The following is a 25180-nucleotide window of genomic DNA, read 5'->3' as shown; positions in this document are numbered from 1 at the left end:
GAACTCAAGGTGAGGTGTCACCACTTTGCCCAAGTCCAGCAGTGATGGATATATATAATACTTGTGGGGAGGATCTATATAAGCTCTGGTGGTGCAATGGCATAGAGCACCACCTCGGAACAGGTGTCATATAAAGGTAAGGTTGAGGGTTCAAGACTGGCTAAGGACATTTTTTTCATATATTTTTCCAGCACTTTAAATGCATTTGGGGCTTATAAACAGATGGTTTTGAGGTCATAGAAAGCATCTCTACACCAGTCAGAAATCATAGACCTACTCTATCCACTACTATCAACGTCTACTATAGCACTATTTCCGTCTACTATAGTGCTACTTTGCACGAATTTGCATTGATAGTGCAAAATAGTGCAATTATTTTTGGGGACCTCTCGATTTTGCGCTATTTTTCACTATCCAACTACTGTGTCTATTAAGAGCTAAATTGTACTAAATAGGTGTAATTCGCAAAGGTGGTTTTTACAGATGAGGGAATTGGACATGTTTGAATCAGCAAGAAGTCGATGAAGAGGGGAAGCACAGAAAGAAATCTTTGTGAGGATTCTGTTTCACCAGACAGAAGTCCTCAGAAACAGTTGCTTTCTGTGTCCCCTCAGCCGCATCAAATGTTTCCGGGCCAAATGTTTTCTCTAGGAGATACAGCCCATGTATGCCGCAATCGTAATCATCTATTTCTCCGACTATCCTAATTTAGTAGAGCTTGACAATGTTCTCTGCACCTTCTCTACTTGAGTAGTGAGAGAGACCACAATGACGACTAGGAGGTTGATGCCCCAGGTCGGATCGGCCTCAGCAAGCTCTCAGCTGAAGGGACCTGGACTGATGTCCTTGCAAACTCAGATAAAAACAGGTGCTATTTGTACTACAATCCCCCAGGAAGCCACCCGAGCAACCCATCAGCAAAAGTGCATTTCGATTGGCCTGAAATATCTTTGAATATAATGTGGGCAATGCACCCAATTGAGCCAATTGATTGGGCCAAGCATGTTAAGTTCTCCCCCGATTCCCTTCAAAGCCTCTTGAAGGGAAGCGAGCCAATCAAAGCCAATCAAAGCCAATTGCCAGACGCCCGTATACGTCTGTAAGCGCCTTGCAAGACTCGCCTTCCAGAAGTGAGCTTCAAGTTGTATTTTGTCAAGAGAGGCTTCCAAAATCTATTCAAACAGGTTATGTAGAGTCTATCTTTCCATTTTACAGAAGACAGTGGAGAACCGGAGTGGTAGGGGCAAGCACAATCTAGCCAATCGATTCTGCCAATTGGCTTCAATTGGCGCCAAAGAGAATCAAGTCCAATTTGTCCCAATTTTGGCTTCCGTAGCCAATTGGGCCAATCAAGGCCAATTATTTTGCACTTTTGCTAATGCCGAACGCAGGAATAATGTCTAGGACTGTCACGCACAGTAGGTCGGACTACGTCTGGATTGACTGGCGTCTCACCGCCACTTAGACCGCATGGCTCATGGTCACGTGTTTGATTGACAGGTCACTGACGGGTCATTGACGCGTCAGTAGGGGGTCGATCGATAGCATTGACACGCATTGACGCATTGACGCATTGACTTTGACACGGACAGCACTGCTCGGAGGGACTTGCAAGCATGGGCAGAGTAGCGCTGAATACCACGTGAGCGTGCGTGCGTGGATCCGTTAGCGCCGTCTGCCACGTGGCCCCACGTCTCCGTCAACGGCCAACGTCGTGAGCGCTCAGCTCAGCAGTCCTCTAGTAGTCCTAGTAGCGCGTTGGGATGCTTGGGCAGTCTAAGGTAAATGATCCGCAACGTAATCCTGGATCCCTCGATCACGACCACAGCACTTGGAAACCAAGGCGTCTGGGGGATTGAGGACCGACGCTGGCAGAGCCCCATATCGACCATCGGCCCGCCGGTGCCCACTACTTTGTAGCATGTGGATTCCAACTTCGAGCCTCCAAGCTTCCATCATTTATCAGAATCGATGATACTGTACGGTGTTCAAGTACATGTTGGCGAGCGACGCAGCCGCTACTTGTAAATCGAAGCAGCGTGTCAGTACATCGTCCAGTATGAGAGCGTTTCGCAATTCAAAGGTGTACATCTCGAGGGTGCCAGTGAATCACAACGTCTCGATCTTTCCAGGCCAGAACGCAGGTCCGCCCTTGTTCGCGTTAAACCAAGGCTCATCGTGCGCCAGGAGCACCCGCACCCTGGGGTTCTCCTCGATCAACGCCTTGATCCGTTCGATATGCTTCTCTGCCTCCTCCGCGTTCGCATGAGCACACCCAAAGTGGGCATGATGGCCGATCTTGCCCTTCCCCGTCAGGAGGCTCCAATGGTGCGCGCTGTCGCCCGCGAGGTAGACCCATCCTCCGTCCGCGGACGTGCGGACGAGGAGGTTGATGTGGCCCGGGACGTGGCCGTGGCCCGCATCGACGACGTAGAGGCTGCCGTCGCCGTAGAAATCGAGCGCGTGCGGGAAGGGCCCGATGGGCGGCCACTCCTCGGGGTCGAGGTACGTCGTGCGGTCCTCGGGGACGACGTCCGCAGGGAGGCCCGAGCTCGGGTTCTTGGGGTACGCGTTGGCGACGAGGGCGCGACCGCCCGCGCCCACGAAGAAGCGCGAGGTCGGGAAGAGGGCGGCGTCGCCGTAGTGGTCGAAGTGGAGGTGGGAGATGAAGACGCGCTTGATGTCGGAGGGCTTCGTGCTACCCTGAGCGAGCGAGTCGGCGACGTCTTGCTGGACGCTGGGCTCGAAATGGAGCTTGTCGGTGATGTAGCTCACGAAGCCGGGCGGCAGCTCACGCCACCCTTTGCGGAGACCCAGGTCTAACAGGATGATGTCGCTGTTGGAGTGGTGGCGGACGAGGAAGGAGAGGGCGGGTACGGTGATGGACTCGTCGTCGCCCACATCGGCCAGGATCCACGCGAGGGGTGCCTTGACGTAGCCTGCTTCGAGTGCGGATACGTCGCAGAAAGCTTGGTTGGCGACAGGAGGTGGAAGACTCATCATGAGAGTGTGCCTGCGATGTCACATGTAAATGACGGCGTCGCTGAATATTGACTAAATGGAGTCATAGGGAGTCTCCGCTCACCGTAAGATAGCCTTAGCGCAGAAGAGTACCAGGGCATGGAGCCTTCATGGCAGCTTTTATGGCTCGAGTGATTGGGATCTCCGTAGGCCGGAGTGCATTTGTCATAAGCTGATCAGCAGGTATCTTGTATGGCACAATAACGCGAATGAATCACAGTTTGAAGACAGGCTGTTTGTGGTTGAGTGGTACAGCACAAACCCTTAGATGCTAACACCGATGTACGTTCCCTGATCACCCTTACTAGTGCCGCTGGATGTGGTAAGCCAGTCAGACTCGAAAGACATCAGGTCGGCAAATATCATCATCGCAGTGCCCCGGGAGCTGGCGTCTATCAGGACCAGGCCCGCCTATTTCCGCCACCCGGTTTGGGAAGTTCTCGTTGGTACACTGGCAATGGTAGTGCTCGTCCCCCTCGCCAGAACTCTACTTCACGCTGACCTTTCGACATATGTAACGTCCATGAGAGTCGGACACTGCACCCATACACTCGATACGTGAGTAACCTATACACACGGTGTCCCAGATCCAGCGCGCTCTTGCCGATTCGTTGTGTTTACTATGGCCAACGGGAAGGAAAGCTTGGTGGAGCGATACCCCTCTTCAGATGACTCCTAACCGGGACGGACTTACCGTACAGGAGCTCGCACCTATGGATAGAGGTATCCGCGCTTGGACGTTTTGCTTCTGTTCGTTTCTACTGGAGACAATGATATGGGGATTCTGCTTCAGGTATTTTCCTATATGCGCGACTATACAATTTGGAATGGAAGCGCAGCTACGGTATCTTCCAAAGTGGGTGCCGCCGTTCGCCGTCTATCTGACTTGGAGGGCTCATCTGGCGACCGTCTGGCACTCGGATCGTTCACTCATCTAGACTACTACACAACTCATCCCCCGTTCAACTCCTCGTCTAGAATGGCCATTGCTGCGGTAGGGACCATCGCGATCGGTTTGCAGTACATAGAGGTATGCATATGGAATCCCCGCCGCCATTTTGTGTGCCAGCCCTCCGTGTGCGCATCAGTCGTCTGACTATGTCGCGGGGTTTTGTGACCGTTCATAGATGTTCCAGATTGCTTGCGTGTACGGTCGCTATCCCGATTATATGAACCGGGGAATGTGGATCGGTCTCGCCTTATACTTTCTGCCCATCTTTGGCGCAAGGTTCGCGACCAGGGTGCGCATTTCCTTGCTCCCATCATCTGGTCGGCTCCTGAGATAGCTTATGACAGGTGTCACAACTCATCCTGCTGCAAGGAGTCGTATTCGGAATCAGCGGCGGGCTGTTGTATGTGCCCATACTCAAACTGATCCCCGAGTATTTTTCGGAGCGGAGTGGTCTCGCATCAGGCATCATCTTTGCCGGGGGAGGTGTCGGAGGTGGGATATCTCCCCAACGTGCGGCTATAGCTATCAGTTATGGAGATAACTGATTCACTCTCAGGATTTTTCTTCGCTTTCATCCTGAATGCTTTATTGGATCAAGTGGGTCTGCGATGGACCCTCCGGATTTGGGCGATCGGATCAACCATAGTCTCGGGTATCGCGCTGCTTGGCGTACGCCCCCGTCTGCCCGTTCCGACCTACGCTTCTGGCCAAAGACGCCCTCGCTTCATCCCTCCACAACTGGGTCTTATGAAGAATCCTCTGTTTTGGAGCGTCGTGCTTTTTCATGCCTTGCATTGCTCGCGGCTGATTCTGAATCACGCGTAGTCCTTAACAATCGCGCTGCAAGGTCTCTCATACTTCCCAGTGTTGCTGTACATCACCAGTTTTACGACGGCGACGTCCACGCCATTGACCGCCGTCATCGTCACGTCCATCTTCAACTCGTCGGCCGTCGGCGGTCAAATCGTCCTGGGCCATCTGAGCGATCGCTACCCATATCCGTGGGTTATGTTCCTGAGCGCGGTCGGAAGCGGAATCGTCGCCTTCCTTCTCTGGGGTCTAGCATCTTCCGCTACGCAGCTCTACTTCTTTGCCGTTATATTCGGCGCGTTGGTGGGTGATTTCCGCCTCCACCGACAGCTACGTTGGGGCATGTTGCTGACTAATTGTCTTGATGTAGAGCGACGGCTCCTCCACCTGGGCCAACGCCTCTTTCGATTGCGCTGGCGGACGACCTGAGCACGCCGGTCTCGCCCTGGGCGGCACGTCCGTCTTCAAGGGTATCTCCGCCGTCATCGGTCCCGTCATCTCTGGGCTACTTCTGGACGCCGGCCGGGGCTCGTCCATCGGTGGAGTCCTTGGCCAGAAAGGCTACGGCATGGTGGAGATTTTCGTCGGATCGTGTGCGATTGCGACTGGGGCGGGGAGTATCCTAGTCGCGTTCATGAGCCGGAGGGCGAACCACGTCTCGTGAAGGAAGGCAAGCGTGTTAGCCGCTTTTGCCTCCCGCTTGCCTCTGGGCGGCATTCCTACCGTTGGCACCCACTCGAAGGTAGAAGATGACCTCGATAGCATGGATATGACTCCTCTCTGCCAAAACTAGAAGCAAAACGTGATAGGCGTAATCATGACCGTGGCAGGTGCGCAGTCTCGATCGTGAATGGTCAGTGCCGTCGGTCTCGACTACGAGATGTCAAGGCGCTCTATCTGAGTCTTAGCTGGACATACTGCAAACCGCATAGTCATGTAGCGATCACCATGATCGCTACGTCATTTCGCGGTTTGCAGTATGTCGCCTCCCGAGCGGTGCTCCCAACCGGTATCCAGCTCGGATTTCTCGAAATGCGCAGGGCCGTCAGGAGCCAGTGACCGGCGATATACCTCCGGTTACATGCATGATTTGTATAAAGAAGGCCCTCGGCGTTGGAAGACTTTGAGAACAAGGGCTCGCAGCCCTCTCGCACCACATATTCGACCTAGCTCAGCATCATCCCAGCAACGCAAAGCCGATGGGGTTCATAGTCGTCCACACTGATAGGAAATGGTTCATAATGGTACGCTCGTCTCAACTTTTCCGTCTGATATCCGCATATGCTAACGCACTGCACTAGTTTTCTGCGGGGATCTTAGCTTCTCTCATCTGCATCGCCTATCAACTCTGCAAACTTGTCACGCTCACAGGGAAACTCCTGGAACAACAGTCTACGGCTGCTCGGCCTCCTCAACCAGGCGTCCCGTCTCCACCCGCATCTGAGGAAACCACTTCAGAGCAGCCGGACGTGACGTACGAGCCACCTAAGAAGTGTGTCAACAAGATGGTAAATTCCATCAGGAGGCGTGGTTCCCTTCCCGCCGCGAGCGCTCGCGCCATTCGGAAGACCATTGGCCTACCGCGGAGCAAATCTTTCATGTGGCCGTCCCATGCAGCGCCTGACGAACGCCAGCCGCCAAGCCTGCCGTCCGTGTCCCGCGACTTTACCCTTGTCAGCAACCCATCCAGTCAGGACGAAATAGAATACACACCAGCCGCGCGACCGCGAGTCCGGATACCCAGGAAGTCTTCTCAGCAGCCAGCCGCGATCGATACCGACGCACTGTCAGCCGTTGATGAATGCCCTATACAAGACCGCGAGCCAGAGCTGAAGCCGTCAAACGACATGCAGAATCAGACTCAGATCACGCTGGCAGGGCCAGTCGACTCGAGCTCCTCACCCGCCGATACGTCGGCACCGCCTTCCAAGCACCGCTCACGTCGACGCGTGAAGGGGCCGCGCCCCCGACCTTCGAGCATGTCCGCCACTGTTGACGGGGATGGACGGCGACGATACGCCCGCCCTGCTCGGCCCGACAACTCCATACCCCACGAGATCTTCGAGACGCGGTTTGAGAATCCCTTCAGGCCGAGGTCGTGGAGCGCCACTCTGAAGCGCGAGAAAGGTGCGTCATTCACAACTCATCACAGCTGGACGCTTGTCTGACATGCCCGCCGTTGAACGTCGACAGGCTCCGCATCCGATACTTCCTCCCAAGCATCGTGCACGTCCAGACGACTCAGCGTTTTCGGGATGCTCTCGACCTTCCGTCAATCCCTCGTCAAGAAATCTGACGGAGACGAATCACCGCGAGACCCCTCTCCCCTGTCTCTGGACTCGAGCGCGTCGTCCACCGGGGCCTCCGTCTCCTCCGCGTCTTCCAGGTCAAGATGGTCGTTCTGCATGCGCAATGGGGTGCCGCGAACGGATCCGTATGGGCCCCCCTACTTCGCGCAGCCGCCGATCCCCTCCGCGGATGCGGATAGAGGGCGACGCGCCGCAGGCCGGATCGCGACATGACCATGAGTTCACGCGTCGAGGTCGAGAAGGGAGAGGAAGCGGGGGCACGACGGGGAGGAATTGGCTCGGTAAACATGGATTGAGGAGACTTGTATTTTAGTTACACGAATGTTTGTGTGTACGGGCCTGTCAGATTGAGATTGACGTTAATGTCTTGTATCCCGCGAAATCCAATGCTCAGGACTCGTGTTGTCCGTTATTATCCCTCGAAACGTTCGTATATTATGTGTACTGCATCTTTTACTATCGCTCCACGACCACTACAGCAATCTACAAGCAGGTAAGGTATCGCTTTAGTGCGTGTTATGCGGGGTCACCGTATACCGTCAGATAATTACCATAATTGTATGACAGCGGCAAAATATCAAACAGCACAGAGGCTGAAACGAAGATATCGCACCGTGCGCACGCCAGCGCACAACATCATGCCACTTCCATCCAAATTCAAGGCATAGCCACCACTCCTAATCAGCGTCCCGTACCGTCACGCCTTCGCGTTCTTCGCTCGCCGCGGCCCCTTCTCATTCTCCGCCTCCTCCACACCCTTCCTCCCACACCTCTCCACGTGCCTCTTACACGAATCGCTCCGCCACACCTTCTCGAGCCCACACGTCGGGCACCGATTCACCGCCCCGACGTGCACCGCGAGCAGGTGCCGCCCGAGGCTGTCGATCGTCCCCGGTGCGTCCTGGCAGGCGTCCGGGAACGGGCACCGGGCCTTCGTGCGGCAGCGCGTGCCGCCCCGGCAGGCGGGGACGCGGCAGAAGTCGCGGTGGTGGTGCGTCCGGAAGTGCGCGCGCCACGCGCCCGCGCTGCCCGAGAGCGCGGCGGGGCACCCGGGCATGGGGCAGCGCTCGTGCTGGGCGGAGGAGACGTAGCCGAGGTAGACCGCGCGTTGGCGTGTTGGGTCGGGTGAGAGGGTGGGGGTGGAAGTGGAGGTAGGAGTGGAGGTAGGAGTGAAGGTAGGAGTGGAGGTAGGAGTGAAGGTAGGAGTGGAGGTAGGAGTGAAGGTAGGAGTGGAGCTAGGAGGAGGGGGCGAGCGACTCGGATGCCCTGGGGGTCCTGAGGGGAGATGGTGCTGGTAGAGATGGGGGGCGTGTGCATGTGCAGTGTTGGGGGTGGACGAGGCGTAATGGCCCGTTTGTTGTGTTGCGCCGGGGGTGAACACGGGTGCGGCGGCGTTGCTGGGCGTCCAGGGGACGGAGGAGGCTGAGGATGTGGATGCGGAACCCTGTCCCGCCGGCACGTGGGGAGCGTTCGAGCCATACGCTGGGACCGTGTACGCATCGCTGGCATATTGACTAAACTTGAACATGCCGTGCGGGACATTGATGGGAGTAGAGGGCGCAATTGGAGGAGTCGGAATGTGCCAGGGGTACGCGGCTTCCACCTGGAAGCACGAGCTGTATAGGCCGAGGCCGAGACCATTCGACGTCGGGGGCTCCTGAACGAGCGGCATCGTGGCCAGTCTGGGCAGGTAGATAGAGTCAGCGTGTCACGAATGGGGCTCGTACGAAGTGGCGACTCACAAGGTAGGATCGCAGAAGCCCTGTGAGCCGTATGAGACGTTATACGCCATTTGTGTCTTGGAGAAATATGGGGGGGAAGGAGAAGGGACTTCGGTGGCTTGGTGAATAGCACTATGACAGCGACTAGGACGAGGGGATTGTTGGTGATGAGTCCATCTGGTCTTCCCTCGAGCCCCTTTTATACAAATATCCCCCGACGCTTTCATTGTGCACATTCACCGACCAGATCGGTGCCCGAACACCTCAATAGCGTGCGGCGGGTCCCCCGACGGACGAGCGCCAAACCGAAAGAGGAAGGCAGGAAAAGCTTCAAGGCCTTCGGCTAGCCTCGGCGCTTTTTCGAAGGGGAATCGGGCGATGCGATCTGAGAAGTGGGACGCTTTGCGAGTATCCATGAAAAGGCCAGGGGCAGTATGTTCCGGGCACGTTGTGGCCTGCCGCATGGTCTTATGTGGCCTTCGATAAGGGAAGATATAAGCGTGCGTACAGATGGGGCTGAAATCAGGCCTGCTCATAAGTCATGAAAGAGAACCGAAGGTGTTCGGCACGAGCTGTCAAGCGTTTCGTTGTGGCCACATGCCTCGAGGCTACTGCCACTCTTTGTGTGAGTGAGCTTGGTCCTTGACAATGAGAAACGTGGCAGCTCGTTGGGTTGCTCCTGTAGTATATACAACGACAAACTCGACGAGGACCCTATACAAGTCCATCTTGATGTTCGTTTGGTCGCTGGCAGCCCATCGACGTGCAGTACTTGGGAACTACGTCAGTGCAGGTCATCAAACAGATATCCTGTTCCATATGCTGAAGGGACTCACCGACAAGCAGCCCACTGAAGCTCCCCGCACTTTTCGCCCGACGTCCTGGGCCAGTTACCGGCGCTGACGAACCATGGCGGCGCGTGCGCCTATGTAGCTTGACCTCGACAACGAGATAGCGCGACACGTCACAGTCAGCTGATTACGGTCACCCTCCTCACAGCGCGCTGGACGCCTATTGATAACAACTTCCGGCGAGCCTGTCGCGACTTCCTGCATCTACATCAAGACAGTACTGGTGATACGTTGTCTACAACAGACTTCAATGGATGGTCCCATGTCTCAGGTGATGTTAACTAAGAAAATCTGTCCGCAACTTTTGGGGCAGCGAGGTGGGATCGGATGGATGAGGTTTTCGCACCTGGCGTTTTGGGTACGCGCCATCTATCTCTTTATGTTCTGACAGTCGCTCATCTCTTCTTGTTGATCGCGCGTGTGAATAGTCTTATGTTACGCCGCGTTAACGGCAGGCTCGAGACGAAGAGAGAAGAAGACCACAAGGCATTAATTGCAGGCATTGGTTGGACCTCGACACGCGAACCGATCTAGGGCCGAATGGGGCCTGTGAAGGGACAGTGCTTGGGACCGCCCTCAAATGCGCCGTCGTCGGTTGATCCCCTTCATAACGCCCCCCACGTACGCTCGTGTCGTATGGGCTGTCGGCCCTGCAGACGGACCGACGACCACAGCCTAAATCCCCCGCTCTCTACGCGCACCACCTCGCACATTAGATTAACATGAACGCGTTCACGGCGCCTAGCCCGTTCTCCGTACCATTCTCAACAAGCAACGCATCTGAAAACCTCGGCTCTCGAGGCAGCGCTCACTACCTGCACTCTCGACCTATTCCAGCAAACCACCCTCCAGAAGCGTCGACCAACTCGCTACCCCCCTCGCCCTTCCTCGACAAGCCCGAGGATGCAGAACTTGACACCGCGGACAAGGAAACGTACTATAGCGAAGTCCCGTCCCTTCCGAGGAAGCGTCCTCTTCACACGCGTCCGTGGGTCATCGCGGTCGCTGGCATCGTCCTCGCCGCCATCGTCGCCCTCGTCGTGTACGCTGTAGCGTCCAGCCCGCACAAGCACGGTCCCGCGGGCAACAAGAGCAGCGACTCCCAGTCTGGTGCTCCGAACGACGTCGGGCAGTCGAGCGACAAGCCAGCTCCATACGTAGAGATCACGACTGGCGGCGACGGAAGCACGGTCACGAAGGAGGACGGCTCCACGTTCACCTACCACAACTCTTTCGGCGGCTACTGTACGTCCCTTCTCCCCTCCCCAGCCGCCTCGTGCGCCCGAAAGGCTGACTATATGCGCGTCCCGCAGGGGTGGCCGACTCGACGAACCCCTTCGACAACGGCGCGCGCGCGAACTCGTGGACGCCCGCGCTCAACCAGACCTGGACGTGGGGCAAGGACCGCATCAACGGCGTCAACCTCGGCGGGCTCTTCGTCCTCGAGCCGTTCATCGTCCCCGCGATCTACGAGCAGAACCCGAAGGCCGTCGACGAGTGGACGCTCAGCACGGCGCTCCAGGGCAAGGGCACGCTCCAGGCGGTGCTCGAGGACCACTACAGCACGTTCATCACCGAGGAGGACCTCGCGCAGATCGCGGGCGCGGGCCTCAACTGGGTCCGGCTCCCGATCCCGTTCTGGGCGGTCGAGGTGTGGGACGACGTCGGGGTGGACGCGGACGGCCAGAAGGTCGCGGAGCCGTTCTTGGCGAAGGTCTGCTGGAAGTGAGTACTTGCGGATCCCTGGCCACGGGGCGACGTCGTGGGGGCTCATGTAGGGATGCGCGCACAGATACGTCGTACGCGTGCTGCAGTGGGCGCGCAAGTACGGCCTTCGTGTCCTGCTCGACCTGCACACTGCTCCTGGCTCCCAGAATGGTGCGTACGCGCTGTCGTTCGTGAGGCTGTCTCTGCTGACCGCTCGCGGTAGGCTTCAACCACTCTGGCAAATCCGGCGCGATCAACTGGTTGAACGGCGTCATGGGCCTCGCCAATGCACAGCGCTCTCTCGACGTCATCCGGTCCATCTTTGAGTTCGCTTCTCAGGTGTGTGCCCGACGGCTTGATTCGTTACGCATCATGGCTGACATGGAGGAATAAGCCTGAATGGCAAGACGTCGTCCCAATGGTCGGTGTTCTCAATGAACCGTACCAAGCCACAGTTGGCGGGGATCAGCTGCGCTCTTTGTGAGTTCCATACTAGGGAGGTGTACCGCGCTACCCAGCCGTTGACGGGAGGCTATAGCTATTATGAGGCTTATAAGATGGTCCGCAACATCACCGGCGTCGGTGAAGGTAAGGGACCTGTCATCGCGTTCCACGATGGTTTCAGTGGGTTCCAGCAATGGGCCGGCTTCCTGGAGGGAGCGGACAGGATTGCGATCGGTGCGCCTAGGTCCGTATTCACTTGAAGCAGCAGATAGCTTACGGGGCGCTCGTTGCAGATGACCATCCCTACTTCGCGTTCGGCGGCCGCCCAAACCGAGAACTTGTGAACGTCACTGCTGACGGCGGCGACGGAACCCTCATGGGCGGCCCTTGGCCCAAGGACGCCTGCGGATGGGCAGACAGTATCGCTAGCAGGTCAGTCGGCCCGCGGTATGAGGGTCCAGACACTGACGACTGCAAGCCAGTCGCACAGCGTTCGGCATCAGCTTCGCGGGCGAGTTCAGCAATGCCATCAACGACTGTGGGCTGTGGGTCATCGGCGTGGACGTGCCCGCGACTTACGGGGCCGGCTGCGACTACTGGTCGGACGCATCGCGCTGGTCGGACGAGACGAAGCAGGGGCTCATGAACTTCGCGATGGCGTCCATGGATGCGCTCGGCGACTGGTTCTTCTGGACGTGGAAGATCGGCAACTCGACGACGACGAACACCGTGCAGGCCCCCCTGTGGTCGTACCAGCTCGGGCTCGAGGGCGGCTGGATGCCCAAGGACCCGCGCCAGGCCGCCGGCACCTGCGCGAAGTTCGGTGCCCCCGTCCCCGCCTGGGACGGCGCGTTCCAGCCGTGGCAGACGGGCGGCGCGGGCGCGGGCCAGATCGCCCCTGAGGCGGCGCAGAATGTCATCGCGTGGCCGCCGCCCAAGCTGCAGAACGCGGGTGGGGGCGGGGGCCCGCTGCCGCAGTACGCGAGCAAGGGCACTCCGGTCACGCTCGCCCCGCCAACGTTCCCCGCCACCGCGACGGTGAAGGTCGGGAACGGGTGGGCGAACCCGCAGGATGACGGGCCGGCGGTTACGCCCATTCCTGGGTGTGCGTATCCGAACGCGTGGGACGCGCTCGAGGCGCAGGCTCCGGACGCGGGATGCACGCCTGATGATGCAGGTGCTGCTCCTCCTGCGGACGGCGCTGACCCTGCTGCTACCCCAGCCCCTGCTGCCTAAGCACCCCGTCAATCGTGCTGCCGCGTCATTCGTTGCCGACGACGGGTGTGGCGGAGGGAATGACTCTTGAGGCCTTAAGGTCGGGCTGGAATGGGATCGCGTTGATTTTGCATGTTGGGGCGCGATGTCGACGGAGCGCAGGAACGTTCTCGCCGTGGTGCATGTGGTCGATTTAGACTCGCCTGGGAGTCGTCGTAATGGACATTGATTAGGGTGTGGCAACTACCGGTGACCGGGTGGTGACTCTCTTCGGCTGAAGGCGAAATTTACCGAGGAACCTCACTCGCGACGGCGTTAATGCGAAGGCACATCGCTGGACCTACAATGACACACTCGCGGCTGTTTCTCGACGTCATGACGTAAATGGTGTGGTTGCAATCGATCCGGCGCTGGTCTCCGTGAACCCACTCTTCGGAACAACGGGGCCGTGGGACGTCTACAGCTCGCAACAGCACTCGATGTATCTATCCTACACTTCCTATCACTGACTTTCTCTTGTTCTCGTGAATCGGGGTCAGCCTCCTGCATGGTATGCTGCAGCTAGTTCTGGAAGGATCGTGTTGACATTACGCTATGCTGATTGCCCGTAAGCACAGTGGGCGTACCAACTAGTCATTGTAGAAGTGATGCCGAGTGTAACGGCAAAAACATTTAATCAAGGTGTTGGTAGTGTCATACATCATGCACCATACGTTGCAACACATGGTGTAGTAAGGGGCTTCTATTGGGAAGAGCCTACGAGTGTCTAAGGCGGTTTCGCTGAGGCGAAGGATGAAGATATTTCATAACACCTATTCGACTACAATGTGACACTAACAAGATATATACTTATCTACTTCGGTAGTGAAACACCCCCCTGCACCTACCTGACATGTCATAGAGGAATACATATCATAATCCCCACCTACATGCAACACACAGACGTCAGTCCGCAAGAGCTCAGTCGAGGACGCACCTCACAGGTTGCGCAGCCACATTGCCAGAGCCCGGCATACTCTATACAACAGCGATCCGTCAGCTTCCCGCCCCCATACTGAGGCGTTATGCGAGGACTCACCAGTCAGAGGCTCAGCCTTGCAATGCGACGCGTCCACTCCGCACAGTCCGAGTCGTCCGTCCCTGACAGACGACTGTATCGGAAAGGCGTTGACCCGCTACCCCTGCCGCTGCAGTTCTTGACGACAGGGGCGAGGACGAGCCCGAGTGGGACACGGCACGAACGTCGACTGCCACCAGGTGGGCTGACCATCGACGGGCGACTGACACCTCGATGCGTATAGCGTACTGTGAGTGGCGACGTCCGTACGGCTCAGATTAGGGAGGGATAGGGAGAGCGTACGTGATTGTGAATCAGCCAATGTAGGTGATGTATCTTAGGCGCAAAATTGCCCAAGAGTACTGGGGAAGCGATCTGCGTCCCACAATCATCATGAGTGGCTGACTGTGCACGACATTGTGGAGGACGTACCAAAGCTGCTGGGCACCGCCGACAACGACTGGGAGCGGGAATTCATTACGGGGGGAGATAGAGGACGCGGGATGGAACGTACAGCGTCGTGAGGAGGTGTCCACGCCAGTAGGCCGAGAACGATCCCAACTCAACGGACATCTCTCGCAGCGAGCGTACGACCAGCGACCCAGCATCACATGCGAGTCGCCGGCGCACCTAGAGCATTGAGAGAGGGAAGAGGAGATGGGAGTTCTGAGGAGAGGAAGGTGGGGCGAGGAGGAGGGCTCTTATAGGCCAGGAGGACAGAGGCTGGCGGGTGATCGGCACGTTCGTACTCGGCACGGCTTCGAAGTACTCAGTGGTCAGCCGAGTTGAGCTACAGATCGCCCATCCTTCTGTGCGCCATGGCTTCTCGTCTCGGGTCAGAATGATCGACTGTGACGGCTGTTTGGTCTGCAGCTGCGTCAGCAAATATTTCGCTGAATCGAGACTACTTCGCCACGGCTGCCAGACATCTGCAATCTACACCGCTGCCTAGAACGGTCAGCCAGATTCGGCTTGAGATCGTCTTGGCGTCGCCTCTGCTCGTGTGCACGGATGGAGAGGACCGCTAGGAGAGATGGGGTGCGGTAGTGGCCAATAGGGTCGAATGTCTGAGCGGCATTCGTCCAAGTGATCCACTTAGACTGGCGCTATCAACCTATACGCTCCGTGAAGCGATTTGGTGTGCATGGCGGTCTGGTCAGCAGGCGAGATGGCGCACTCAGCATGCTGGCAAGCAGGATAGACAGTGTGAGGGTTGCTGGGGACGTCGCCCCTGTACTCGCATGCGTGTACGCGCCCCGCCAGCGGTCTCCTTCGCTTCAGACATACGTGCGTGCTCCAGGATGTGGACGCCGTGAGGATCTTGCGCACAACCGTGATGCAGAGAGCATCGGGACTTACCACGGTGCCCGCGTTATAATCGGTTGTCATGAATAGTTGAAGGGGGTAAATCCTGCTCGCTCACCTGAACATCGGTCGCGTAATGTAAAACGGTACGGGCTGGCATCGGGCCATTGTGCTTACTGTAGTGGACCTGACATGGACCGAAGCAGGTAAGACGAGGGGGGGGAGCAGCTAAGCGATACTCGGAGGAAATAAGGAGGATGAATTCGGTGTGTATACATATGTACATGCAACAATGCACACTCTGCTGAGCAGACGACGTACCTCATGCCTTCCTGCCACCCTTCCCATTCTTGATTCCGAGTGAGTACCCGCCACCGTAATCCTCTCGTTCTTATCACCAGAAGAGATATTGAGGTAGAGCGTTACGGGAGGATGGGCGTACAACCGAAGGTGGGATGGACCGGCGGACGGGAGCCATGGCAAAGGGGGCAAGGCGACGGGAGCAGCGCTGAGCCTGAGCAGAGGGCGTTGACGGAGACTAGCAAGGTCGAGCAACGAGCTCGAGAGAGACGACGTGCGAGAGGGACGCGGATGATCGCGTTTTGACCCGTCTGCGACGTGCTCAGGCCCGGGATGCACTGTAAACGCCCGCTGATCTTGCGCGCCATCACGCTCACCGCATGTCTCGCAGCTTGCTCTTGGACGCACTGGGCCTATCTAACGCGCCGTCTATTCTCTTATGGCGACATAATGACCCCTCTGCCAGCCGCACCTTCAGTCTGCCAGCTCCTGCTAAGAAGCGCTGAATGGACCAGCACCACTCAGGGGGGCACCTCAACGGTCGTGCTGGACAGCCTGTGCAGCATTGTGTTAAGTAATAGAGGGGACGCAGACTATTTTCGACGATGCGCCGAACAGTCTGAGCTTGGAGGTGAAGAAGAGAAGTCATATGCAGACGTCGATGAAGAGGAACGGAAGATCTCTCCCTTAATTCATCGCGATGTTGGCCACACGCCAACTGTACCCACTTACAAATGTTTAGTACATGAGTGAGGCAGGTCGCCACGATACATTTGACTGCTCTCGGGTAGCAATTGGCAGAGACCGCCCGGTACCTGCCACGGGATCAGTCTGCCAGTGAGCACGTAGTAAAGATATTGGTTCACTTCGCAGTGCAAGGTGAGCCGATGCATCTATATTCAGAGATGTTGCTGAAGTAGTACGGTTCATAGACAGCAGACGAATATTTCAGTCGGATGTGCTCGGAGAGGTGGCTGGCCTTCTCTTCACTTCCAAGCCGAGCCGAGTACGAACGTACTCAGCGATCATGATCCTGGCGGGCAGAGCCATGTCCCGTCTGGCTCAGCCTGCCCCTCCTGGTGGTTCGGGTACGTCCTAATACACCAGGATGCCACAAATAACGCGACGCCATGGTAAAAACCCAGCGGCAGGAAGTCTGATCATCGCCAGCGCGACAAACAATCCAACGCTAGTTTTGGCGGTATGTAGTGTAAAATACATAGACCTCTAGCAGCCGTAGTGAAGTGGTCTCGATGCAGCGAGTTGTTGACACAGCTGCAGACTAGACAGACATACACCGTCACAGTCGATCACTACGACCCGAGATGAGAAGTCCTGGCGCACAGAAGGATGGGCGATCTGTAGCTCAACTCGGCTGACCACTGAGTACTTCGAAGCCGTGCCGAGTACGAACGTGCCGATCACCCGCCAGCCTCTGTCCTCCTGGCCTATAAGAGCCCTCCTCCTCGCCCCACCTTCCTCTCCTCAGAACTCCCATCTCCTCTTCCCTCTCTCAATGCTCCAGGTGCGCCGGCGACTCGCATGTGATGTTGGGTCGCTGGTCGTACGCTCGCTGCGAGAGATGTCCATTGAGCTGGGATCGTTCTCGCCCTCCTGGATTGGGCACCTCACGACGCTGTATGTCCCATCCCCCGTCTACCATCTCCCACAATGCTGAACTTGAGCTCTCAGTCAACGTCGGCGGCGCCCAGCAATCCTTGGTACGTCCTTGCATATGTCTTGTACAGTCAGCCACTCATAATGCGGTACTCAGATCGCTGCCCCAGTCCTCTTGGGCAAATTTGCTCGAAGGATTCATCCCCCATATTGGCTGATGCACAACCACGTATGCTCTCCCTATCCCTCCCTAATCTGAGCCGTACTGACGTCGCCACTCACAGTACGCTATACGCATCGAGGTGTCAGTCGCCCGTCGATGGTCAGCCCACCTTGGTGGCAGTCGACGTTCGCGCCGCGTTCCACTCGGGCTCGTCCTCACCCCTGTCGTCAAGAACTGTAGCGGCAGGGGTAGCGGGTCAACGCCTTTCCGATACAGTCGTCTGTCAGGGACGGACGACTCGGACCGTGCGGAGTGGACGCGTCGCATTGCAAGGCTGGGCCTCTGATCGGTGAGTCCTCACCTAGTAACGCCTCAGTATGTGGGCAGGAAGCTGACGGGTTGTTGTTGTGAAGTGTACGCTGGTCTCTGGCAATGTGGCTGCGCAATCTGTGAGGTGCGTCGTCAACTGAGCTCTTGTTGACTGACGTCCGTGTGTTGCATGTAGGTGGGGATTATGATATGTATTCCTCTATGACATGTCAGGTAGGTGCAGGGGGGTGTTTCACTACCGAAGTAGATAAGTATATATCTTGTTAGTGTCACATTGTAGTCGAATAGGTGTTATGAATTATCTTCATCCTTCGCCTCAGCGAAACCGCCTTAGACACTCGTAGGCTCTTCTCAATAGAAGCCCCTTACTACACCATGTGTTGCAAAGTATAATGCATGTTGGAACGCGCACTATGCTTACGGGGAGTCAGCAAAGCGTTAACGACTGAGGGGAGTTCCTCCAGAACCAGATACAGTATTTCATGCAGCGGACTAGGACGTCGTCCCATTTGAAGGCAATGCCACATGGTATGTGCGATCATCGTGTTCGGGGTGTTGTGATGCGCATTGCATCGCTGTTCCTCCACACCCTCATCCTCTCATCCGAGCACGCCGACACGAGGTCCTTCCAATGTGCGAATTGGAACACCGTGCCTGCGGATTAGTTGCTAGTTGAAGCATGAGCGAATGCTGCTTATGACATCCTCGTGCGATATCTGTTCATCCTTTCTCAGCAGATTTCCAAGGAAGTTGGGGCTACTTCAAACCCGTGGCGTTACTTCACGCGAGCGGGCATGTGACTATACATGCTATATTCAACTCGACTTCTTGACGACATCCAGAAGCTTAGCGAAGTCGGGCGTGCCAAGCCCAGTGACCTGTACGCCCTTATGAGTCGGGATCTCATATTACGAAAGCAAGTGACTACGTACCGGATCCCATCCCTCCGACGTAGGGAACCCATCCGTACCGCATCCAGGATTGTTGCTTTGCGTGATATCATTGAGTGCAGACGCTGCCGAGGAGTAAAGGAGTGGGTTCAAGAACCCAAGCGGCTGTCCCCCATCCTGGAATACGGCGTCGTTCAAGAGCGCTACTACCCCCGCGACAGTGGGGCCCGCCGCGCTGGTGCCAGAAACGGATATCGTTTGGCCGCCACGAACGACCTGGAAGCTCTTCGCCTGCGCGGCTATATCGGGAAAGCCGCGCCCGGAAGCGTTGAACAAGCCCTTGTTGGTACTGCCAAGCGTCTTGAGGTAGGCCGGGACGACGTCGTCCTGGTACTTCGGACGCGCAAAGACGTTGGAGAAGCCACCCGCGGAGAAGGAGACGGCGACCTCTGGTCCGAAGCTGTTTGTCCCGCCGACGGATGTAACGCTGAATGACGTTCCTTGTCAGATGGCCAGTGGCATGAAGGACGTATTTTCTCACAATGGGCATGAGGACGGGAAGGTGGGAACGAAGGTTGTACAGTTTTGGTTCTGGATGCCGGCAACTCCACCATCTCCCGAGCCGAAGATGATTGTGGTGCCGCGCGCGCCGAGCTTGGCATACGCGTTGCACAGGTTGCTTGAAAAGATATCAGCGCCTGCAGATCGAGAACAACGGATGACTGCACTCACTTCGCCAGACCAACCGGTACATCCTTCTCGTTGAAACCGAAGCTTGTTGTGAGAACAAAAGGTGGCTCCTCTTGTGAGATGAGATCATTGATAACGTCGAGAAATCCAGCTATGCCGTCGGTGTTATTTGATCCGACGGAAACGAATGTTGTGTCGACACCCGCTGCAACCCCGACCGTGTATTGCACGTCCAAGCTCTAGGAGCCCAAAATTTGTGGTGAACTCGTTAACATCCCGTGCAAATGAGTGGTACGCACGGCCTCGATTGTCGCCTTGGAGGCGTTGTTTGTTCCTCCATCGACAGCCTTCACACGGAAAGTCGTCCCTTGGCTTACGTCTGGACGGAACTCACCCAAGAATTTCTGGTATACATCGCATTAGGTATTCGTGCATGTTTGCAAAAACGACAGCCAACCTTCAGATCTGCTGGGTCTGCCGACTCCCCGACGAAGCTTGCCACAAAGATGTTGCTGGATGTGTTGAGCGCCGAGTCCGGAGGAATGTTATAGATAGCTTGCAAGCATGCAGGGGTGATCTTCGTTTTGCACGAGTCGTCCGGCGAGACAGGCCCCGTCGCTTGCGCAGGCTTAGATGTGGTCATCGCCGGAATGGCGTTGAGAGTTGTCCGACTCTTCCTGTTACCTCGCGCCCGCTTCGAGATGCCGTGAGTGCTCGTCTCCCGCGATTGCATAATCTGTAGCTCAGCGGGTACTGGTCTTGGAGCAACAAACCTGTTGGGCCGGCCCCGCTTATTAGCTCGCACTCCGGCGTGGGTCGCAAATGACTCACGCAGTCGCTGGGTAGATGAAATCGAGGTGTCCCTTCACGCTGGCTGGGACGGAATATGACATCGTACGCAGGACGGTGAGACCCGTCTCGTCGTGGCTATACTCGTTGAACTGCGTGTCCAACAACGCGTTCGCCTGCGAGACAGGAATGCGGATCTTCATCCACTCCCCAGTCGCCGAGGTCTGCGCGGTGACATTGTTCTTGGCCAGCCAGGTCGTAACCGCTTGCACGCTCTCAGGCTTTGGTGCTATGAAGGCATCAGCCTATTTTCCACAGTCAGCGCACAATTCTTCTATGGACATCTCCTGGCTTGCAATTGCGTACCTGGGCCTTAGTGAGATGCTTGCGATAGTTCTTGTTCCCAGGCGTGCTGACATCATACAGCGCGGCCTCCAGTCCAGCGGGATCGCTCTGGACAAGCGCGATCCTGAGGTCCAACGTCGCATTCGGGGCTGCCTTCCCTACGTACTTGAAGCCGTTCGGGACATCCGAGCGCTTCTCGTGAACATGAAAGACATCATGCGCGGTGGGCTGGCCCAAAGCAAGAGAAGAGAAAAGACTAAAGAGGAGCAGACCTGCTGCGATCATCTCGATAAGTGAAACAGTCCTCAAGGACGGAAAGGCGACGGGACCTTGGCCGGGGAGGAAGGCGGGCGAGCGGGAGAATACGAGCTAGGTTCTTATACGCTACCCCCGCTGTTGAGCGCATGACTCGAGACACATAGGGCATGATCTTCGATGTTCTGGACTTGGATGATAGACCGCGCTTTCGCTCCTACACAGCTTATGATCAGAGGCCGGCCATTTCAGGGGAGAGATGTTGTCGTGCGCTCGGGCTGATGGCTGCAAGTCCACGTTGGTCGACACTTTCAAGTCACGGTCGATAGCCTTATCCGCAAGGAGTACAACGTGTATCGAGGTCAGTAGGCCAAACGTAAGTACTTGCTCAAGCTATACATACCTACGGCGAATGCGATCGAAGGCAAGCAGTTCCAAAATATCAACACGTCCTCCTGGCGGCATCAAACCCGTCGTCATGACCTTAGATCTGATTCAGATGGCTCTTGCTTCATCGCGTCGACGGTGCCTGGTGGATTTGTCGCCCAGTGCAAACGTAGCGATCGAGACTCGAGACTCGATGCCGAGTTGATGCTGAGTCAACTCGGAAGTGCTCAATTCCTGATTGCAAAAGTTACGACACTTGTGGCGATGCACCTACGCTATATATGTACCATACAACATGGTTTCTTTAGTGTTAGAGACGCTAAGCTGAGCGGAAAGTGAACCTGTACTTAGCCAGCCATACAGTATAGTGGTACCAATACATTTGCGAGAACAACGAAAGCAATAGACGTGATGTATTCGACTATCTGCACCCGCGCCTCCAGGACTCTTCATACCGCAGTGGTCGCCGAGTCCGATGCCGCAGCTGAGCTAGAAGCAGCTGCTGTGGTCGCCGGGTCGCGAGGGTGGAAGAAGCCAAGTAGGTGCGAGTACTCGAAACCGGACTCCTGTTGCCAGCTATCGATGCGGCCTTTCATTACCTCGTCCCAGAACATCGTCGGCGTCTGCTCGTTGGTCTCCAAGAATTTCCTGATATGCTTCTCCCACTTCTTCACCAGGGAGAACTTCAACTCGTGCGACGAGATGTACGTCCCCTCGGGGTCGAATGGTGGGAGCCCCTCCTGATACGCGACGAGCCCCGCCTGCGCGAGCCAGTAGAACGGAAGGGCATTGAAGCAAAAGCGCTGCTGTGACTCGGGCACGTCCCGCGGCGTCTCGGGAGACTGCAACCAGCTCTGGAGCCAGTAGTGCAGGAGGATCTGGACGTGGAAGACGCGGTCCTTGTCGACGAAGTGCGGATTCAGCTTCGGGCGCCCGCCTGCGTCGCCCGGTTGGTGGAACTGGAGGCGGTCGCGAAGGTACATCTCGAACAGCTTGCGCATCATGGCATGGATCATGAGGAAGTGCCCGAAGGGCGTGAGGTGGAAGGGGCGCGGCTCGTTGCTCGGGTTGTTCTGCGCCAGATAGAAATAGAGGGCTTTGAGGTAGGTCCCGCGGAGCCGGACCTCCATGTTTCCGTAGGGGGAGGGTGTGTTGAGGAGCGCGGCCCATTCGGTAGCGTCCTTTGCAGTCCAGAGGCCATCCTCTGCCGGCAAGCCCAGAGTGAATTGCTCGGTGTGGAAGGTTGGAGAGAGGTTGAAGTAGATGGAGTGACAACAGTCGTGGAGGTAACAAATCCAGAGCGCCCTAGAGATTCTCTAAGTATGCAACACCGAAACATTTACACGGCTAGACAAACCTCTTGGCAGACTCGTGTCTGACCCACTCTCTCCACCCCGTCTGCACCGACACTGGGTCGTTGAAGTTAATTTCCGGAAGCTTCCAGTCACGTGTCTTCTCAACGAAGCCGTTCATCCGGAGCATCTGCACGCGCTGTCAGGAGAGGTCGCCACAAATGAGAGTGATAGAGCATACCATCACGATCATACCATGATAAACATTTGACTTGGCTCGTTGCTCAGGATTCTTGTGGAACATCCCGATGGTCTGGACCATCACCGATGCTAAAGTTAACTGGATGATGGTGTCGTAATCTGTCGCATGGGACTGCGACACTGTCAGCATTTGCTCATGTAGCGATTGATGATGTACGCACCAGGTCAGCGATGATGTCGTCGCGCACAGTCGCGAGGACTCGATCTATGAAATTTGTCGCCGCTTGTGTGCCTGAGTACATCGCGCCACAGGCTTTTGACGCTTTGACCAGGGCAGGATGTCGAGACTCCATTAGGAACGTGGGGACGTGTACGATCGGCATGTGCCACGCGTATGTCGTGAGGAATGCCATGACTGTGGAGGGCTATGAGCTTTCAAGGCGGAAAAGCCAGGATGCAAGACGGCATACCGAACTGGTAGTACTCTGCCACCGTTGGCATCTCGGGGTTGATGACTGCAACCGTTTGGTCCGTCGGCGGCGGCGGCGGCGGAAGGGGCTCGATGATCTCCTGCTCCGAGATGCTCTCCAGAGGGTCGGATGGGAAGGCAGGGTCTGAAAGATTCGGATACATCGCCAAGCTAGCGTTGTGGGTGCCAAAATATTGTTCGATGATCGCTTGGTCGATAGTTGTGAACTCCAGACGGTCTGTGAGGATCGAAGTGGAATCCATGTTAAAGTGGTGACCGGGGACGGTCGGGTTCTTTTGGAAGCTGGACGTGAAGAGACCCGAGAAAAGATTGTCGTACATCTCGCTCGAGAACAGTTCAGTGAGGTAGCTTTTCTCCCCAGGGCTTTCAGGATCTCCCGCGGTGGATGCGACAAGCGCACTCGTGTTGAACACGGGAAGTGTAGTGTTGAGGTCAAGTGGGTCAGCTGGTATGGAGAAAGAAGACAGCGGGGGTGGATGGTTTAGAAGGTCAGGGGCTGTCGTTGGATTTGAGACCGTTTCCGAGGAGCTGTTCGATGTTTGAGGAGAGACGTTCACCTCGGGTGAGGAATCCGGCTGCGTCGATGAAGTAGACGGCGAGACCGTGCTAACCTCTGGGGACGAAGCGACGTCCTGGGAATTATTGGCGCAGGCCTCGGTGTTCGAGCCGATCCCCGGGGTGTTTAGATAGACGCACTCGCGGCCACGAGCTTTGCATTTCGTGCATGGCCGTCCCAGATCACACTTGACCTTCGAGTCGGCGCAGTTTTGGCATGATTTGCGTCGCGACCGGTTAGCAGATCTACAATTAGGCATAACACAACCCAGATCAGCAAGCACCAAGGGGCCAGGCTTAGGGTGCCACTCACGAATCGGCGCAGGTACGTTTGTGCCGGGTAAGTAGGTCACTACGAGTGAACTGAGCATGGCATCGCTACAAGAGGGCTGTTAGGTTTAGCGCGGTGATCATGTGAGATATAAACTCACGTCGCATTCGTGAAGTCGTTCATTAGAGTCTACAATGAGCAGTTTTATCAATTCCGAACGGACAATTCGTGAGACAAAGCTACGCACGAGTCTTGAGGTGTCGATTCAAATGGGTCGTCCGCGTGAACCTTGCCGGACACAGAGGACAGAACTTTGTCTGTGGGAGCGTCGGGACGTTACCCCTATGGGAGCGCATCTTGGACACGCTGCCATTCTTGGTGACTCTGCTGCCGACTCCGGCGGCCTCGGAGGCAGTGTTGGTTGTCGCGGAGGTGGAAGGTGCCTCCGGGGCAGCTTCTCCTGCCAGTTGTGGCTGAACGGTATCGCCGGACATCGTATGAGCCTCAAGGATGTAGTCGACAACAGCGGTGGCTTTATATGATGCCGCCTGCGGGATAAGCAAGCAGGCCGAAAGACGCGCAATCCCGTCGATCCAAGTCACCCCTCGGCGCCGTGCCACGTGCGCAAACAGACGCCCAGATCCATATCGCCGTCCACTTACTAAGCTACCTTCCATTATGTAGAGTGTCGTCTCCTCTCTAGAAGCTGATGACCACTGGGATTTGCAAAATGGAATTGAATCAATCAGCACTTCTCTCTGGGCGATTGACTGGCTAGCACCAACGGTTCTACCCCATGTCAGATCCTAGACAACATCCGCACGGTAACAAGAACGGGGCAAGCTCTGCACGTCGCTGATCTCCTAGAATCGTGTCCCAACATATTATCAGGGGTCAGCTCCGATAGATATCACTGGCTCTAAGCCACGGATGGCGGCGGGAATTCACAAGAGCGACTAATTCTCGAACCTAAGGTCCGTGAGATGCAAGTTGTACAACACTTTCTCGGACCTCTTCGAGAAACCCCTGAAAGCCTTTCTGTCAGTATTAGGCCATTATCGGCAAGACCGCGACGCGCCTTGTGGTACATGTACGGCTTTCGCGATCTGCGTCGATATGGGAGAACTTACATCACTTTTGGACAACTTACATAGTCGCTAGATCATCTAATGACTGAAACGCAGAAGCTCTGGACGCGCACCGCCCGCCGTAG

At 56.4% G+C, this 25180-nt stretch overlaps 9 protein-coding genes across 9 annotated transcripts; 5 read left to right on the top strand and 4 right to left on the bottom strand.

Annotated features, from left to right (window-relative positions):
- Nucleotides 1–1954: 1954 nt before the first annotated feature.
- On the bottom strand, nucleotides 1955–3225 carry DICSQDRAFT_140055 (Metallo-hydrolase/oxidoreductase). The gene is made up of 2 exons (XM_007369448.1): nucleotides 3086–3225; nucleotides 1955–3013 (listed from the first exon to the last, which is right to left on the bottom strand). The coding sequence occupies exon 2, from the start codon at nucleotides 2998–3000 to the stop codon at nucleotides 2110–2112; it is 891 nt and encodes a 296-aa protein (XP_007369510.1). The 5' UTR covers nucleotides 3001–3013; nucleotides 3086–3225; the 3' UTR covers nucleotides 1955–2109.
- Nucleotides 3226–3671: 446 nt separating this feature from the next.
- Nucleotides 3672–5596, top strand: DICSQDRAFT_111278 (MFS general substrate transporter). Its single transcript, XM_007369447.1, has 8 exons — nucleotides 3672–3814; nucleotides 3861–3877; nucleotides 3960–4051; nucleotides 4149–4262; nucleotides 4318–4465; nucleotides 4530–4747; nucleotides 4799–5086; nucleotides 5154–5596. The coding sequence occupies exons 1-8, from the start codon at nucleotides 3690–3692 to the stop codon at nucleotides 5445–5447; spliced, it is 1296 nt and encodes a 431-aa protein (XP_007369509.1). The 5' UTR covers nucleotides 3672–3689; the 3' UTR covers nucleotides 5448–5596.
- Nucleotides 5597–5618: 22 nt separating this feature from the next.
- Nucleotides 5619–6172, top strand: DICSQDRAFT_140050 (uncharacterized protein). The gene is made up of 2 exons (XM_007369446.1): nucleotides 5619–6027; nucleotides 6085–6172. The coding sequence occupies exon 1, from the start codon at nucleotides 5763–5765 to the stop codon at nucleotides 6006–6008; it is 246 nt and encodes an 81-aa protein (XP_007369508.1). The 5' UTR covers nucleotides 5619–5762; the 3' UTR covers nucleotides 6009–6027; nucleotides 6085–6172.
- A 53-nt stretch (nucleotides 6173–6225) lies between these two features.
- Nucleotides 6226–7456, top strand: DICSQDRAFT_157179 (uncharacterized protein). The gene is made up of 2 exons (XM_007369445.1): nucleotides 6226–6910; nucleotides 6977–7456. Exons 1-2 carry the CDS (start codon nucleotides 6289–6291, stop codon nucleotides 7303–7305), a joined length of 951 nt encoding a protein of 316 aa, XP_007369507.1. The 5' UTR covers nucleotides 6226–6288; the 3' UTR covers nucleotides 7306–7456.
- A 56-nt stretch (nucleotides 7457–7512) lies between these two features.
- On the bottom strand, nucleotides 7513–8884 carry DICSQDRAFT_182997 (uncharacterized protein; the record flags this gene model as incomplete). The annotated part of the gene is made up of 2 exons (XM_007369444.1): nucleotides 7513–8774; nucleotides 8835–8884. The coding sequence occupies 2 exons, from the start codon at nucleotides 8882–8884 to the stop codon at nucleotides 7790–7792; spliced, it is 1035 nt and encodes a 344-aa protein (XP_007369506.1). The 3' UTR covers nucleotides 7513–7789.
- A 1360-nt stretch (nucleotides 8885–10244) lies between these two features.
- On the top strand, nucleotides 10245–13051 carry DICSQDRAFT_173625 (glycoside hydrolase; the record flags this gene model as incomplete). Its single annotated transcript, XM_007369443.1, has 9 exons — nucleotides 10245–10298; nucleotides 10381–10909; nucleotides 10978–11389; nucleotides 11457–11542; nucleotides 11595–11710; nucleotides 11766–11851; nucleotides 11910–12049; nucleotides 12109–12247; nucleotides 12298–13051. 9 exons carry the CDS (start codon nucleotides 10245–10247, stop codon nucleotides 13049–13051), a joined length of 2316 nt encoding a protein of 771 aa, XP_007369505.1.
- A 4281-nt stretch (nucleotides 13052–17332) lies between these two features.
- On the top strand, nucleotides 17333–17818 carry DICSQDRAFT_173624 (uncharacterized protein; the record flags this gene model as incomplete). Its single annotated transcript, XM_007369442.1, has 3 exons — nucleotides 17333–17413; nucleotides 17467–17538; nucleotides 17594–17818. 3 exons carry the CDS (start codon nucleotides 17333–17335, stop codon nucleotides 17816–17818), a joined length of 378 nt encoding a protein of 125 aa, XP_007369504.1.
- Nucleotides 17819–18617: 799 nt separating this feature from the next.
- DICSQDRAFT_173623 (subtilisin-like protein) lies at nucleotides 18618–20801 on the bottom strand (the record flags this gene model as incomplete). Its single annotated transcript, XM_007369441.1, has 8 exons — nucleotides 18618–18680; nucleotides 18735–19179; nucleotides 19234–19371; nucleotides 19425–19621; nucleotides 19682–19786; nucleotides 19840–20155; nucleotides 20214–20476; nucleotides 20538–20801. The coding sequence occupies 8 exons, from the start codon at nucleotides 20799–20801 to the stop codon at nucleotides 18618–18620; spliced, it is 1791 nt and encodes a 596-aa protein (XP_007369503.1).
- An 806-nt stretch (nucleotides 20802–21607) lies between these two features.
- On the bottom strand, nucleotides 21608–24461 carry DICSQDRAFT_149574 (uncharacterized protein; the record flags this gene model as incomplete). The annotated part of the gene is made up of 8 exons (XM_007369440.1): nucleotides 21608–22463; nucleotides 22516–22640; nucleotides 22692–22823; nucleotides 22873–23066; nucleotides 23122–23942; nucleotides 24010–24074; nucleotides 24128–24156; nucleotides 24215–24461. The coding sequence occupies 8 exons, from the start codon at nucleotides 24459–24461 to the stop codon at nucleotides 21608–21610; spliced, it is 2469 nt and encodes an 822-aa protein (XP_007369502.1).
- Between the last annotated feature and the right edge of the window lie 719 nt (nucleotides 24462–25180).

Source organism: Dichomitus squalens (genome assembly GCF_000275845.1).
Source record: "Dichomitus squalens LYAD-421 SS1 unplaced genomic scaffold DICSQscaffold_49, whole genome shotgun sequence".
NCBI lineage: Eukaryota > Fungi > Basidiomycota > Agaricomycetes > Polyporales > Polyporaceae > Dichomitus > Dichomitus squalens.
Note: the sequence above shows the minus strand (reverse complement) of the source record. Positions and strands in the feature narration are given on the sequence as shown.

Excerpts from the sequence above, each read along its gene's own strand:
- DICSQDRAFT_140055 (XM_007369448.1), bottom strand. The coding sequence starts at position 3,000 with ATGAGTCTTCCACCTCCTGTCGCCAACCAAGCTTTCTGCGACGTATCC.
- DICSQDRAFT_111278 (XM_007369447.1), top strand. The coding sequence starts at position 3,690 with ATGACTCCTAACCGGGACGGACTTACCGTACAGGAGCTCGCACCTATG. Across the intron at positions 4,052-4,148 it reads TCGGTTTGCAGTACATAGAG|ATGTTCCAGATTGCTTGCGT; the intron begins GTATGCATATGG and ends GACCGTTCATAG. Across the intron at positions 5,087-5,153 it reads CCGTTATATTCGGCGCGTTG|AGCGACGGCTCCTCCACCTG; the intron begins GTGGGTGATTTC and ends GTCTTGATGTAG.
- DICSQDRAFT_140050 (XM_007369446.1), top strand. The coding sequence starts at position 5,763 with ATGTCGCCTCCCGAGCGGTGCTCCCAACCGGTATCCAGCTCGGATTTC.
- DICSQDRAFT_157179 (XM_007369445.1), top strand. The coding sequence starts at position 6,289 with ATGGTAAATTCCATCAGGAGGCGTGGTTCCCTTCCCGCCGCGAGCGCT. Across the intron at positions 6,911-6,976 it reads CACTCTGAAGCGCGAGAAAG|GCTCCGCATCCGATACTTCC; the intron begins GTGCGTCATTCA and ends GAACGTCGACAG.